We start from the raw sequence: 14,357 nt of genomic DNA on the forward strand, positions 1-14,357 counted from the left end.
ACCTGGTGCCAACATTGTCATATTTTCGGCATTAAGCTTAGACCTTATTCTGCTCTAGGGCATTTGATAGCAAATGATAAGGTTTTTAACGGGTCCGGGGAGTTCTTATTTTGATAAAGTGGTGTGTGTGTGTGTGTTTATATATTTGTATGTAAATGGTTTTTATATTATGTTACAGTATTGTATTTTTAAGGCTTAAAGTCTTTGTAAACCACCCAGAGAGCTTTGACTATTGGACGGTATAGAAATGTAATAAATGAAAAATGAAATGAATGTAGCCCTCCAGGTGATGTTAGGCTGACTACAACTCCCATCATCCCTGATCATTGGCTCTGTTGCCTGGGGCTGATGGGAGTTGGGAGCCAGAGGCTTCCCACCCCTGTTTTAAAGGGGAGGTAAGACAGATTCACAGAGGATATGTCTAGCAATGGCTAATATCTATAATATCTACAAGGAACCTCCAGGATCAGAGGCAGTATATCTTTTAATACCAGGTGCTGTGGGAGAACAGCAGGGGAGGGCTATTCTCTTCCAGCTTTGCTTGTGGGCTTCCCAGATGCATCAGATTAGCCAGTGCTAACCCTATCCCAGCCCCTCCTTTCGAGGAAGTCATGTACAACATCACATGAGGGAAGGTGTGAACCAGCTATCAATCTTTTGTGAATGTGTTGTTGTTTTGCATCCAGAAGCTTTTGTTAGAAATCTTAGCATCCCAACTGTCAAACATAAGTTTCTAACCCATCTGGTTGGTTGCAGAGATAAACTTTGAGAAATATGGTTAAAATGGTAAAAGAAATGAAACAAGAAGTGAGATAAATGCTCCCCCCCCCCCCCCGGTTTGTATTTGTAAAATGGAAACATGTCAGCCTCCATCTTTCATTTTTGAGGATAACAGTTCTGGAATGGAAAAGCTGTGTTCAGGGAAATGGCATACAAAAAATAAATGGCATGCAATTAAATAAGTAAATGAGATGCAGATCTCAAGCTCATGCTTTTTGGTGTGGGAAAGGTTTCCCATCTCTGGTATACTGGCAGATAGGAAGCTGCTCCTTCCTTCTTTAGGCTGTGGTGTTCTTGAAGGCGAACATTAAATTGTTCTCAGGAATGCACTGGAAATCTTGCAGGGACCAAAGCCCCTAGTTGTTCACATCTCAGCCTCCTGGACATAATCATGTCTGCTGCTCCTTTTTCCCCCAAGCCAGGCCCCTTCTCAAGCTGTTGCCTAGGGTCAGGACTCTTCATCTGATTGATTTTTTTTTGCCTGCCCCAAGGGAAAGAGTGTGCCAGGAGCAGACCTTCAGTGTGTTACTGCACTTCGACCTCATTTAGGGAACCCAAAGGTCTCAACTTGGCTCCTATAAGAATTAGAGTCTTTCCTTCCTTTCATGGGGAAGGTCTTCATACATTGTACAGAATGTATATTTGGATGGTAGTATGCACCCACAATGCCATCAGTGTGCATGATACTTTAGAGTAATATCAAAAGACCAGGTCACTGTCCAGAGGAGCTTATAACATTCAACACAGAGGAGGGAACAGAGGGAGGCAAGAGAAAGTGAAGGAGAGGGTAATGGGAAAAATGTGTGCACCATTCGGTTACACGTCTTTAGGTTTAGTAGATGAGGACTATGGGATTGAGCTAAAGCAGGGATAGGCAACCCGGTACCTTCCAGAAGTTTTGGACTACATCACCCCTGACCATTTGGCCATGCTGGCTTGGGCTTATGGGAGTTGTAGTCCAAGACATCTAAAGGGCACCAGGTTGCCTTTCCCCTGAGCTAAAGGCTTTACAGAAAAGGGGTGTCTTAAGGAGGGATTTGGACAGAGGCAGGGAGAGAGGCAGCGTCGCAAAGGCTTTTGGTGGGCATTTCCAGGCATAAGATCCAGTTGCAGTCGGTTTGGCTTCTTCTTACCTTGATTCCCTTTTTCCTCTCTCTTACTTTGCACATGGCTACAGGAACACCAATCAACCGCATCCCCATCATGGCAAAGCAGATCCTCGACCTCTACATGCTTTACAAACTGGTAACAGAGAAAGGAGGGCTGGTAGAAATCATCAACAAGAAAATCTGGAGAGAGATCACCAAAGGCCTTAACCTTCCCACCTCCATCACCAGTGCTGCATTTACACTTCGCACCCAGTAAGTCCTGAGTTTTCCACAAGCCTGTGTAAACCTCCCGGTGTGCTGCAGGAAAAAAACAGGGGGGCGGGGGTGAACATGACTTGGATAGCAGAAAAACCAGTAACTAGATGTGCCACTTCCTTTTGTCTCCTTTATATATCAAATTTTGGATGCAACACTAAATTGCTTTGGACTTAATACTAAACTGCAGTGAATAAAAAATGAAAGCAAAAGCTTCTGATCTCCTCATGACTACACCAGAGGAGGTGTGTGGAAGCACTCAACCCCAAGTCTCACCTAGGCTCATTCCTATCATACTAAACCATAACATCTAAACAGGCCCATTGTATATTTGTTATTCAGAATACTTTGGAATTCCTATATGATTGTCAGTATTAGACTTTATAAATACTGTTTTGCTCAGCTGCTTTTTTATTTTTTTATTTTACTTTTATCCTGCAGCTGATTGGACTATTGATGTACTGGTGTTATTCCCATTCCCCCTTTCTACGTTTTTGTAAAAGGCATTTGCCATCATACACTTCATTACTATTCTTTCATTTATTCTCACAAGAAGCCTCTAAGGATACATTAGGAGATTATACCTGCTTTCAGATATGCCAAATCATAGTTTGATGTTACATCTGAACCTGTGCCACCTTATAAACCATGATTTGCGAGGAGTTGCCAAACCAGGATATCGAACCATGGTTTGAAGCTGGTTTGCAAATCACGGCTTATGCTTACTGTTAGGTTTGAATTCACAGCTAGTTAGCAAACTACAGTTTAGGGCTGTTGTTCTGCCTTGAGAGCTTGCTGCACCATGGAGACAGGAGTGAACTTATGATATTGAGTGCTGGGCATCTAGAAAATAAAAGCAGGTGAAAAGCTCTAAACCATAATTTGCTTGCTGTACATCTGGAAGCTCAAACTATGGTGCACAAACCATGCTGTGATATGATGTCTAAATTGATCCTACTGCATGGTTCTAGTGGCTAAATGGTGGATTATTTATTTTATTTATCTGAAGTGTTTTTACGCTGCTCCTGAGCCCAAAAGGCTCCCAGGGTGGCTCACGTATAATCAATTAAACAAGACAGTCCCCGCCGGCAGGCTTACAATCTAAAAAGACACAGCACACAAGGAAAAAAGAGCGGAGGGATGAGGGGAGAAAACTGATGCTTTCAGCAGGGCTGGTGGAATGGCCCTGCTTCTCCCTCTCATCTCCCTCAGCTCTGCCCACTGGAACGGCTGCTGGTGGTGACAGTTGAGGGAGGAGGAGCCTCCATGAGAAGAATTAGATTCTGGCTCTCCTGTCCAGGTAAACATCTCCGGTTTTTGCTTGCTTGCTTGCTTTTCTCCCCTCTAGGTATATGAAGTACCTCTATGCCTATGAATGTGAGAAGAAGTCCTTAAGTTCTCCCGCGGAGCTGCAGGCTGCCATTGATGGCAACAGGCGGGAAGGCCGACGGCCCAGTTACAGCTCGTCCTTGTTCAGTTACTCCCCAGCTGCCACGGGGCCTCCTTCACTCCTGTGTCCTCCAAAGATCCGCTTCCCCATCGTTAGCCTCGCCCCTGGCAGCGGAACCAGCAACTCCCACCTGCCTCCAGCGGGCACTCTCAGGAAAGGTCAGTCAGTTACCCTGTTGGCCGATGACGTAGCCTGAAGGGCCAGGTGCCAATGATGGCAAGCGGTGGGTGGATTGCCTGAGCGGGACGCTGAGCATGTGCAGGCGGGGATCACCCAGGATGCAAGAGGCAGCCACAGAGACTGGTTATCCAGCAGATCTAAGAATTTCAGTTGGTTGTACATGTGACATCCATCACAATGGATGGCATTCTGCTTGGTGACAAAAGTTACGTACATGGAAGGCTGCCAGGGTTATTGCATGGTCTTGAAATTATTGAGGTGGGGCATACCATTTTACTAGTTCCTTTAAATGCAACCAGTCACTGCATTCGCTGACTCCCTCTTCCCTTAAGAATCTGGGATAAACTTCTGTTTCTCACCTCCTAGAGTGCTCTGTGAGCTTTCTCACTTTGTTTCATCTCCTAACCCAGACTTCCCAACCTGGTGCCCTCCAGGTATGTTGGATTACAACTCCAGCCGGCATGCTGTTGGGCATGCTGGCTGGGAATAATGGGAATTGCAGTCCAGCACATCTGGAGGGCACCAGGTCGGGGGAGGCTGTTTTAACCACTGTTCATCTAGGCACCTTAAGGGCGTCCTCCCATATCAACCTGCACAGGGGTTTGAGAGCTTCCCCAGAAGTTCTTCTCAGCATGCCACCACCATCAGAAATTAGGTCGGTGGCCATGAAAGAGAGGGCTTTTTCATTGGTGGCCCCCCAGTTATACAATTCCCTCCCCAGGGAAATTTGTGTCATGCCTACGTTATCTTCTAAGGACCAGGTTAAGACGAGTTTTATTTTCTCAGGCATTTTATTTTTACTTCTTTTTTTAGATCCAACGGAAAAGGATTTCCACTGTTTTAAACACTGTAATTGAGTTGTCCCTTCGGCCTCTGAATTGTTTTTGAAGTTGTAGCGGATTTGGAAACCGCTTTTTCTTTTAGTTGTGTACTTTAATTATATAGTTGCAGTCTGTCGTAGCGCAGTCTGGTGAACCACCCTGGGATCTATTTGTATGAGCGGCGGTATACAAATACTGTAAATAAATAATACTATAAGAGGAGGAGGAGGAGAATAACTTCACACCATGTTTGCAGAATTTAAACATTTTTTTCTAAACAAAACAAAATAGTAGTCATGATGGCTATATATTACCTCCAGGATAAGAGGCAGTATGCCTTTGTAGACCAGTTGCTGGGGAACATGGGTGGGAGGGTGCTGTTGCACTCATGTCCTGCTTGTGGGCTTCCCATTGGGGCATCTGGCTGGCCACTGTGGGAACAGAATGCTGGTCTAGACAGGCCTTTGGCCTGATCCAGCAGGGCTCTTCCTCTGTCCTTAAGCTGCAAGTGCCTCTTTCCCCCAAGACCTCTTTGCTAGCAACGCTAATGTCGCTGTCAGTGTGGGAACAAAACAGCTGCTGTCCTAAAGCAGAAAGCTAAGGGCAGTTTATTAATAAATAACACCTAGCATGTGTAAAGCACTTCTAAGTTTGGTAAGTTGCCTAACAAGGGGCAACTGGTCTCTGCTTAGCTCAAGAAAGGGGCTTTGTCTAGGTCTTGAGTTTATACAGTTGCTTTGATAGGTGATGGCATCCCCCTGACTGTGTCCACGCCAAATCGTGTTGCCGTGCCTGTGACCTTGGCAAATCAACAGGCCACCGCAGCAGCAGCAGCAACAAGAACCACCACTCTGGAACAGTTGAGAGAGAGGCTGGAGTCCGGAGAACCCGCCGAGAAGATTGCGCGGATGACAGAGGAAGAGCAGCGGTTTGTCCAGCAGGCATTTCAGCGGAACCTGTTCAGCATGGCACGGCAGTTGCCCATGAAGATCAAAATCAACGGGCGAGGTGAGATGTCCTGTACAGTCCGGTGGCCTTTTGTGTTGCCCCTCTTTGATGTCTAAAGGGTGGGGAGAGTTCTCCTTGGGTACAGTACTTGCACTAGCCCTGCTCCAACCCCAGCACCAAGCTACCCTTTGCCCCACATAAAGCATGGGGTGTGGGGAGATAGATGCCACCTCTTAGTTTAAACCAGAGGTGGGCAAACTACAGCCCTTGGGCCACATTTGGCCCATAGGAGCTTTTCATCCAGACCTGGGGCATCACCTTGTGACTCCTCTCCCTTACGACTTACTCCTGGCCCTCCTTTTAGCAGGAGAAGGGGTCGAGCAGCCTCCTCCTCTCAAAGCTGGCCTGGCAAGCTGCGCAGGCATGGTGCGATCAGACATCTCGCAAGACACATGGTTCTCGCTTTGAGACTGATCAGATCTCCATCATCTCAGCAGCAGAGGCACTGGCAATGGAGAAAATGACCGGCACCCCTGCTGCAGAGTCCACCATGGACAGACACTTTTTTCTTGGGCCCGTTTGGAGGCTAGTTTTGGAGGCTGGTTCTGCTCCAGCTGGAAAGGGTGGAGGGACAGGGGACTGGCCTAGCCACTCACCACACAGTTTCCATACCAGATGTGTCCCTCAGTCCCACAGTGCCTGCCTTCAATGCCTGGCAGCTTTTTCTTTCCCCAGTACCACTCTGTGGTCATGGTAGGATCCATTATTTCCTCCCAGATACACACACACACACACACGGCGGACTAAGGCAGAGGAAAGAACACGACCAAGGTCTCTATCAATAGGCTAGCTGTCCTATAAATAGAAGGTCTCTGGGAGTGGCCCAGAGAGAGGCATTCCCAAGCTGGGTAACTACATCGGGTAATCCTCAGTGATGGGACAAGCATAACCTGACTCTCACTGGTCTTTTCTCCCTCCCATTCCTCCCTGCTCCCCGCCAGAGGATAAATCAGACTCCGCAGCAACTGCAGCAGCATTGAATTGGACCCCATCTGGCTTTGGAAGCATTAATATGTCAGTGGAGATCAATGGCACAATCTATGCCGGTGAGAGAGTATCTCTGCTTCTGAAAACGGGGAGGGGCATGGGATTTTTGGAATAAAGCCTCCAGTGAACACTGTAGCTGGGCTGCTTTGTTTGGACCACTGAGTTCCCTCCTGCGCTCCTTCTCCATGCTAGGGCGGAATGCGCAACAAAAGGATGCTGATATTCCAAGGCTCTCTTCCGTTGGCCTACTAATTTTCCACCCCTCTTTCTGCCCGACAGGAGTCCTGTTTGCCCAGAAGCCTGTTGTCCACCTCATCGCCGGGTCCAGCACACAGAGCACTGGCGGTGGGAGCAGCAGCAGTTCCTCTCACTGCTCGCCCAGCCCGACGTCCTCCAGGGGCACCCCCAGTGTTGAGCCCTCCACCAGCTGGTCTCTCTGAGGAGGAAGGCAGGCAGGGCAGGCTTGCTCTCTGGCCTCCGTCAGCTCCTTGAGGCTCAAATGGAAGCCCGCTGGCTGCCTCACCTTGAGGGGCCCACTGTGCGACCGGCCAGCAGCAGAGAGCCGAAGATTCCGTACCGGCAAGGTTCCCGTCAGGATGGGCTTGTTATCGATGTAGCCTTTCTTCAGGTCTTGCTGTGTCCTCTATGAAAGAAAGGGGGGGGGGGGACACAGGGCGTGTTTCAATCAGGGATTCTCTGGACAGGCTGTGCATTTTTGTAGATGACTGAGCATCACCACTGTAGCAAAAGGTCAAGGCAAGAAACCCATTTTTCAAGATGGAAGCCCAAAGAATTCTTCCCTCTCCCCCACCCCAACATGACTGCAGTGTATTGACAATCCTACCCCCAGAGGCAGTGGGGAAACATAGCTCTTTTCTCAATCATAACGCACCCTTAGAATTCGCCTTTTCAGCTTGCTCCACAAATGCGCACACACGCTCCTCTTTGATCTTTCTGTTTGTGTTGTTGGCATGTGACTCTAACCACGTCCCCTCCCTAGTGCTCTTCCATCTTCCCAGTTTGCTGGCTTTGGCTTAAAGTGGCAGGGCATTTCTTGTCCCCTCCCTGTTCTTTCTCGGTTTTGGTCTGCGGCCTTCCTCTGGAGGATGGTCTCGGCATGAAAATGCCTTTTTAGTGCTACTTCATCTGCAGCATGGAGTAGTACAGTTGGGGGACTGCGCAGGCCTTTCACTTCCAGACTGTGTAGAGCAAGAGGGCTCTATATGGGCTGTTCTCTGTGGCTTTGCCCAGTCTTAGCTACCGTAGCGTGTTTTGTGTACCTGTGCTGGGAGGCTGTTCCACAGCCTAACTCTTTCAGGCTCTTTCCTTAATGTTTTAAACCATGGCATTCCTTTGCTCTGTTCTTTCCATCCTGGGGATGGAGACGTGGGTGTTTAAAAAAAAAAAAAGTTATTTCCAGGCAAAAATCTAATGGTGAAGATTGCTTGAGATTCCCCCAAGGAGGCACTTTTGTTACGTGCTCTGTCTGTCTCTTCCTGTCTCTTTTTCTCTGCCTCCTTATCTCCCAAAAATATAGTGAGGACTTGAAACATCTTGATGCTGGAAGTACAAGGTATGCTTGTAGCACTGCCTGTGTTCACTCATTTGCTGAACACTTTGCCAGAATCCTCTGTAGTTCCAGCCTATTTGTGTAGCATGTGGAAAGGGGAACTGACTGCTCCCTTTTGTGGGGCACCCCAGATGACTGCATCATAGCCCTACAACCTAAGGCTTCCTAGCTCCTCCCCCATGCTTTTCCTTTTTAAGTCCTAATGAGGGAACTGGCTGATATTTTGACTGCCTCTTCCCCCCAGACAAGTGGGTTCCTCTGCTTTTTTATTTTCCCCTATATCAGCCTTCCCCAACTGGGCATCCCCATGCTGGCTGGGGATGATGAGAGTTGTGGTCCAACCCTGGAGGTCACCCAGTTGGGGAAGGTTACCCTACACACTCCCACGTTCCTGTGCCTCCCGTGAACCTCAGTCTATTTCTGCTCGTTCCTTATAGCTGAACTCCCCTGTCCATCCATTGGATTGACAGCCCCATCTCCATGCCAATAGGGATCAGCCCCTCCCACTCTTACCCTGGTGGATCTCAGTCATCCTACAGATCTGCACCGGCTTTTCCAGAGCAGATGAAATACCTCAGAAATATGTACTTATTGCTGTGTTTGTTGGTTTTATTATTTTTCCCCCCTCTTCTGGAAGGATTTGCATATGTTAAAGCTTCTTTTTATATGTCTTGTCGACTGCTTTTTATTTTTAATTTTATATATTGTAGCACCAAAGACACACAGAAAAAGAAAAAAGCAACCTCCCGAGTGAAGGATCAGAAAGCTTTGATGTATTCGACATAGCATGGAAGCACTTGATGCGAGGTGTCTCAGGCATGGGGTGCTAGGCGGTGGTGGTTGCAGGCTAATTTTTCCTCGGCTGGCTTGGCTCTCACTCATTTGTGGCAGGGGGAAGTTCTCCTAGAAGGGTTTATGATAGGGGTGTAGAACCTCAGGCCTGGGGGCCAGATCTGGCCGCCTAGGGCTTCCCTGAAGGCCAGGCTAGACTTTCCTCCAACCACCAATGTTTTGGTGGTTTTGCAGTTTTTGTGCAGTTTTCCCCCCATTGTAAAAGGTTGGTTGGTCCCGCCCCTTTGCCTTCAACCCCATCCACCACTAGTATGCAGCTCCCGAGAATTTCTCCAAAATGGAATTCGGCCCTCAGGCTGAAAGAGGTTCAACACCCCTGCTTTACGAGTTCAGGATTTTGCAAAATAATCCATGTTCAGGGCATCCCAATCCCACCACGCTGCTGGACCTCGGTAGCATTCTTGTTTACTTACGACCCTTGAAGTAAAAATCTGGCCACGCTTCTGATTAATTCTCAGCTTATTGACAGCACTCTGGTTCTTGTAGGATCCAAACCCAATAGATTTTAACTCCAGCACCGAACCCCTGCAGCATACAGCTGGAAGGCAGCCAAGGCCCCTCTAAACAACAGTCCTTCCTGTTTTATTGGCTACTTCACAGCAACAGTGGATTTCATAGGGGAGGCCAGGCCCCCAACTTGGAAATCATTCTAGGCACTTGTGTCACTTTGAAGCTACTGAATTGTTGCGGTACTTGTTGGTCCAAAGGAAGAGGTTAGACCCATATTCTCTTTGTTTGGCAGCAGTGCTTCTGGACAAATTCCTGCAGAGGAAAATACACTTGGGAAAACTGCCTCTGAAGAATTGTATTTGAAGGCAGAATAGAAATGCATTGATAGTGAATGACAAAAACAAAATAAAAACCTTACTTTCTGGACAGATCTTTGCGCGCAGAACACTGGTGCCTGCTCGCTTTAGCGTCTCAAAAAAAAAAAAAGAATCACTCAGTGTCCAATTTCAGTACTGCGTTTCTCTGCAGTAACATGTCCAAAGGCACTCCTGTGGAGGAATGTGTTATTTGAACCCCCCTGCCCACCATGGAACAGACTGATTGGTTAACAGCCTACCAGAAATGTTTCTTGTCTCCTCAATCCTTGAAAGTGACTGGTATGCTAATGTCTGTGGTTCCTCCACTGACATCTTCTGAGTAATTCTCACTGGCATTCCACAGAGCGAATTTCACATGGGTATCTTGTCCACTGTCTATTAAAACAACCTTTCTTTGCAACTAATTTGGTCATTTTCCAGCAGAAGCAAAGCAACTGTACATTTGTGCATCCAAAACCTACAGTTCCCATTGACAGTTCCTGGGTCTGATTGTATTTGTTAATCCTGGACCAGGGACGGCCAGCTGATGGGTCAGATCTTATCTGCCCTTCAGCCAAATTTTAATCAAGGCGGTGTAAAAACTCTTGCCAGTATAGGTGTGTATGTGAGAAAGAGAGAGAGAGAGATTCCACACTTTAATGTTATCTCTCTTCAGCCAACAGCTACTTCAAAAAGCAAAGACACATTGGATGTTTCCCTGCAGACCCTAACTTTGCCCATTAGAATCTTTAAAAAGAAGAAGGGAAAAGTGAAAGTAGCATAATACTTCTATAAGGACCAATTCAGCAAGCTTTTGAGCTCACCAGAGCGCTTCTTCTGCACACCTGAAGAAACGTTTTGGCAAACTTGAAAGCTTGGTCATATTTGTGATGTTTCCATTGGCCCAATGAAGGTGTCACACTACTGCTACTTTTGAATATTTCCTGCACATTGTATTACACCACCTTCTCGTGCAGATTCCAGAAAGATAAAGGATCGCTGCCGGTCTACCTCTGGTACAGATCTTTTGCCAAGAAATTCAGTCCTTCTCCAGTCGATAACCTCATTCCAGCCAATTGCATGTGCTGCATGACCTAGAGGAAGGAGAAGTTGGACATCCGTGTCCCAGGCCAGATGGCCTGCAAAGTGATCTGTTATTCCTCCACAACCCGATTAAATCTTACTAAAACAAGTGGCAAGAATTCAGTTTGCATTTTCACCGACCAGGGCAATTTCTCAAAAGCTAGGCCCAAGAGATTGCACAGGTTAATGTTACATCTGCCTCTGACATGCCATAGCGCACATGTTCCATTATAGCTTGGTGGCAAGGACTGTTGTAGACTTGACTGTGGAGGGGGCATGGGGGTCAGGCTGGGCACTGAAATACAGCTGTCTGGAGAGCTGCACAGCCATCCCCAGTCCTGGATGGCGACATAAGCTCTCTACATGGGGTGCAAGGGCCATCCTGTGCATGTGGCCGGTGCTAGGCTCCTCCCACTGATTGCCCTTAGCCTTTCACTTCTCAAGTGCAAGGTTGTTCCTCCCCTTGAAAAGTGGTGACAAGAGGCCAGATGGACAACCAAAGCTGGACATGCTCAAAGCCAGGGCTCGCCTTCAATTTACACATGGCACTTTTAAAGTTACTTGCTACTCCCATTTGGCCTGAATGCACCCAGCCCCAGTATTTTGCTCCATGGAGCATTTCCCCTGCCAGGAACCTGTGGCTAAAGAAGTTATCGATAATAAAACCCCTCGGCACAGCTGGTCTGATGAATTTGACCAGCTGACTTATGGTAGTGGATGATGAGATTACGAAGGATGCGTGTGCTGTGAGATTTGTCCACCTGGTTTTACCACCCGCTGCCTTTGGGCCCTTGCTTTTAGCACAAGCCATGCAGGAGTAGGTTCTTCTTTAAATCTTCCCGAGGCATTTTGGTGCTTAAAGTTGTTTGTGTGTGGCTTTTCTCCACACAACCTAAGATTGCCCCAGTTGGAATGGCGTTTAGCAAAGAGGCAGCGGTGGTTGTGTTCCAGCTTGTGAAATGGAGCTCCTAGCAGTACTTCTGTGGAATCATGATAGCCTCTGCTTTTATTTATTTTTTAAAGGTGCAATCCTATGTGTGTTTAGACAGAAAAAAAATCCTACAACTCCCAGCGTGCCCTAGCCATGCTGGGGAGTTTTAGGACACTTCTGTCTAAACATGCATAGGATTGTGCCCTAAGAGTAGGTTTCTAGCTCTCATGTTTTGGGAGCTGGGGAAAACCTAAAGGTATGCAGTGTGGCTTCAGCACTTAACACAGTTCTAAGCCTTCCTACAGATCCCACCAGTATTCATTGGGTCCCAGGGTTCTTTCTTTAGACCATACCCAAGTGGAGCACAAAAAGCAAAATCCTGTAATCGTATAAACTAAGCAAATATCCAAAGTTGCTTGGTTTGCATACTTAGGTTGGTTTCCTCATTTCAGAACTGGGGTGGCAGGGAAGACTGGAGCAGGGATTTGATTTTCCTGAACACTTTTTCTCATAAGCTCGGAGAACGATGAATTCTTGGGTTTCTTGCTTAATGTGGGTCAAAGTAGACATAAAAGTGACGTCACGTTTCTTTTTAAATTTGGTTCTGCTCTGATCGTGTATAAAGCAGGGATGGGTAACTGATTTTTTTTTTAAGAAAAGGGGGTGCATGGTTAAGTAGAGCTGAACTTCCAACCGCCTTGCACTTGCCACTTATCTTCTCATAGCCCTCCCCTTCCAGTGCTTTTCTCCCAACCAAGCTCACTTCAGAATCAGAGCTTGGCCATAGGGAAAAGCAACTTGAGGGGTAAGTTATGGGGGGTTGTTTAGCACCCCTAAACTCACTAAACTCTTCTCTTTTAAAAAAAAAAAAAAGGCCTCCAGCACTGTTTTCTGTGCAATTTCAAGTAGACCTGAGTTTTAAACAAACGTGTCTCCAACTGTCATGCCTAATTTGGCCCTGTTGCGCTTGCTAACATTGCATTTCTTGCACAGAAAGCTGCTTGGATCAGTGAAATGGCCTGCGCACTATGAGAGTATTCATGCCTGTAAGCTTCTTACGCAGCTAAACTGGAACTAGGCAGGGAACTAAAGGGTTGTTCTTATCCAGTTCAGGGAAAAGGGTAGACTTGTGGATTTGTAACAATATATATAAATAAATATATATATATAAATATATATACCTCATTAAAATAAGCTGCAGCATCAAACTTGGACCCTTTATTGTTTTCTGGGTCAGCCATTTTAGACTGTGAAAATCCATATGCCCCTCTGTTTTTGATGCTGATAAGCTTGACTTGAGTTGTGTAGCTGTTTCTGCTGTGCTGCCAGGTTTGGGGGATGGGTCAAGAAACCAACAGCAGATTATGACTTGGGGGGCGGGGGGCTTCACCCTATCTTACCTGACTCTGAATATTAAAAGATTGTATGGCACTCAGGGCTTTTGATATGATGGGAAGGGCTGTTTTTCCTGTGATGGTTTTCATTTTGCAGGGGCGATTTTCTTTTCCCTCTTTTCAAGCGCTCTACGTGGGGGCTTGCTATCAAGAGGCCGGGCTTGTGAGTAAGGGTGTGCACATGCAGAAACCAAGCCCCCATGCTTTTGCCGTCAAGCAGGTGCAGGTCTGCTTGCTTCTGAACTGCACAAAAGGTTACGAACATGCATGAGGCTGCCTTCTGCTGAGCCAGAGTCCATCAAGCCCAGGCTCAGAGCCTGCGTTGTCCAGCAGCTGGCGGAGGTCTTTCCTGGCACTGTATCCTTTTAAGCTGGCCATCCAGGGATTAAACCTGGGGCTTTCTGCATGCAGAGCATGTGCTCTACCACTGATCTATGGCCAGCGCTCCAAAAGTTGTGTTCCTTTTTTTCCCCCTTGGTCTGGCAAACAGGCCCCAGTGCTTTTGAGTAGCACCAGAAGACTTAAGGACAAAGACTCCTTCAGCCATCACAGTGGAAAGAGGGAGCTGTTCTCCCAAATATAGACGCTCAGGGTCTTCCCAAGCAAATGGGATTGGTATATATACATACAGCCCTTTCTGGCTGCTGCTCCTACCTTCCGGAGAGATCTGAAGGAGGTGTTGCTCTGAAACAGCCCCATGGCAGCAGCCTTGCAACTAGTTCTTTTTTTTCTTAACTATTTAAAGGAAGAAATAAAATGTGATAGCCTAGATGGTGAATAAATAAATACCTCAGACGTCTCCTTCCAGCAAGTGTCTGTATATGTTGTTGGTGGATTTTTTTTCTATCTTACATGTTATCTGAATGTTTATATTCCAATAAACTTCTACCTCTTCATACGATGGCTGTGTACGTATTCCTCTTGGTCCCTTTTGTTTCACTCCGCTGAAAGGCAACACGTTGGCTCCACCCGTTGTAGTCCTCCACCTGGAATGTGTCTGTCTGCATGTTCCCCTGTAAAAGCGAGTGGGACAGAGTTGTTTAGAACACTTGGATGGAATCCTGTGATGGGAAGGGATTTAAAAGTAATAAACCAAGTTCCGAACTGTGCAAGGGGGCATCCAACTAAATG

General features: G+C 47.0%; 1 protein-coding gene across 1 annotated transcript in view; it reads left to right on the forward strand.

Annotated features, from left to right (window-relative positions):
- Window positions 1-9,951, forward strand: part of ARID3B (AT-rich interaction domain 3B) — a 58,430-nt gene extending 48,479 nt beyond the window's left edge. The window contains exons 5-9 of the mRNA XM_084816890.1: window positions 1,958-2,141; window positions 3,493-3,752; window positions 5,340-5,603; window positions 6,545-6,649; window positions 6,870-9,951. Coding sequence (XP_084673016.1) covers window positions 1,958-2,141; window positions 3,493-3,752; window positions 5,340-5,603; window positions 6,545-6,649; window positions 6,870-7,030 — 974 coding nt within the window. The 3' untranslated portion in view covers window positions 7,031-9,951. The remainder of the gene's footprint in view (window positions 1-1,957; window positions 2,142-3,492; window positions 3,753-5,339; window positions 5,604-6,544; window positions 6,650-6,869) is intronic.
- The last annotated feature ends 4,406 nt before the right edge of the window (window positions 9,952-14,357 follow it).

This window comes from Heloderma suspectum, chromosome 11, assembly GCF_057233095.1.
Source record: "Heloderma suspectum isolate Gila_16-S chromosome 11, 16-S_ref, whole genome shotgun sequence".
NCBI lineage: Eukaryota > Metazoa > Chordata > Lepidosauria > Squamata > Helodermatidae > Heloderma > Heloderma suspectum.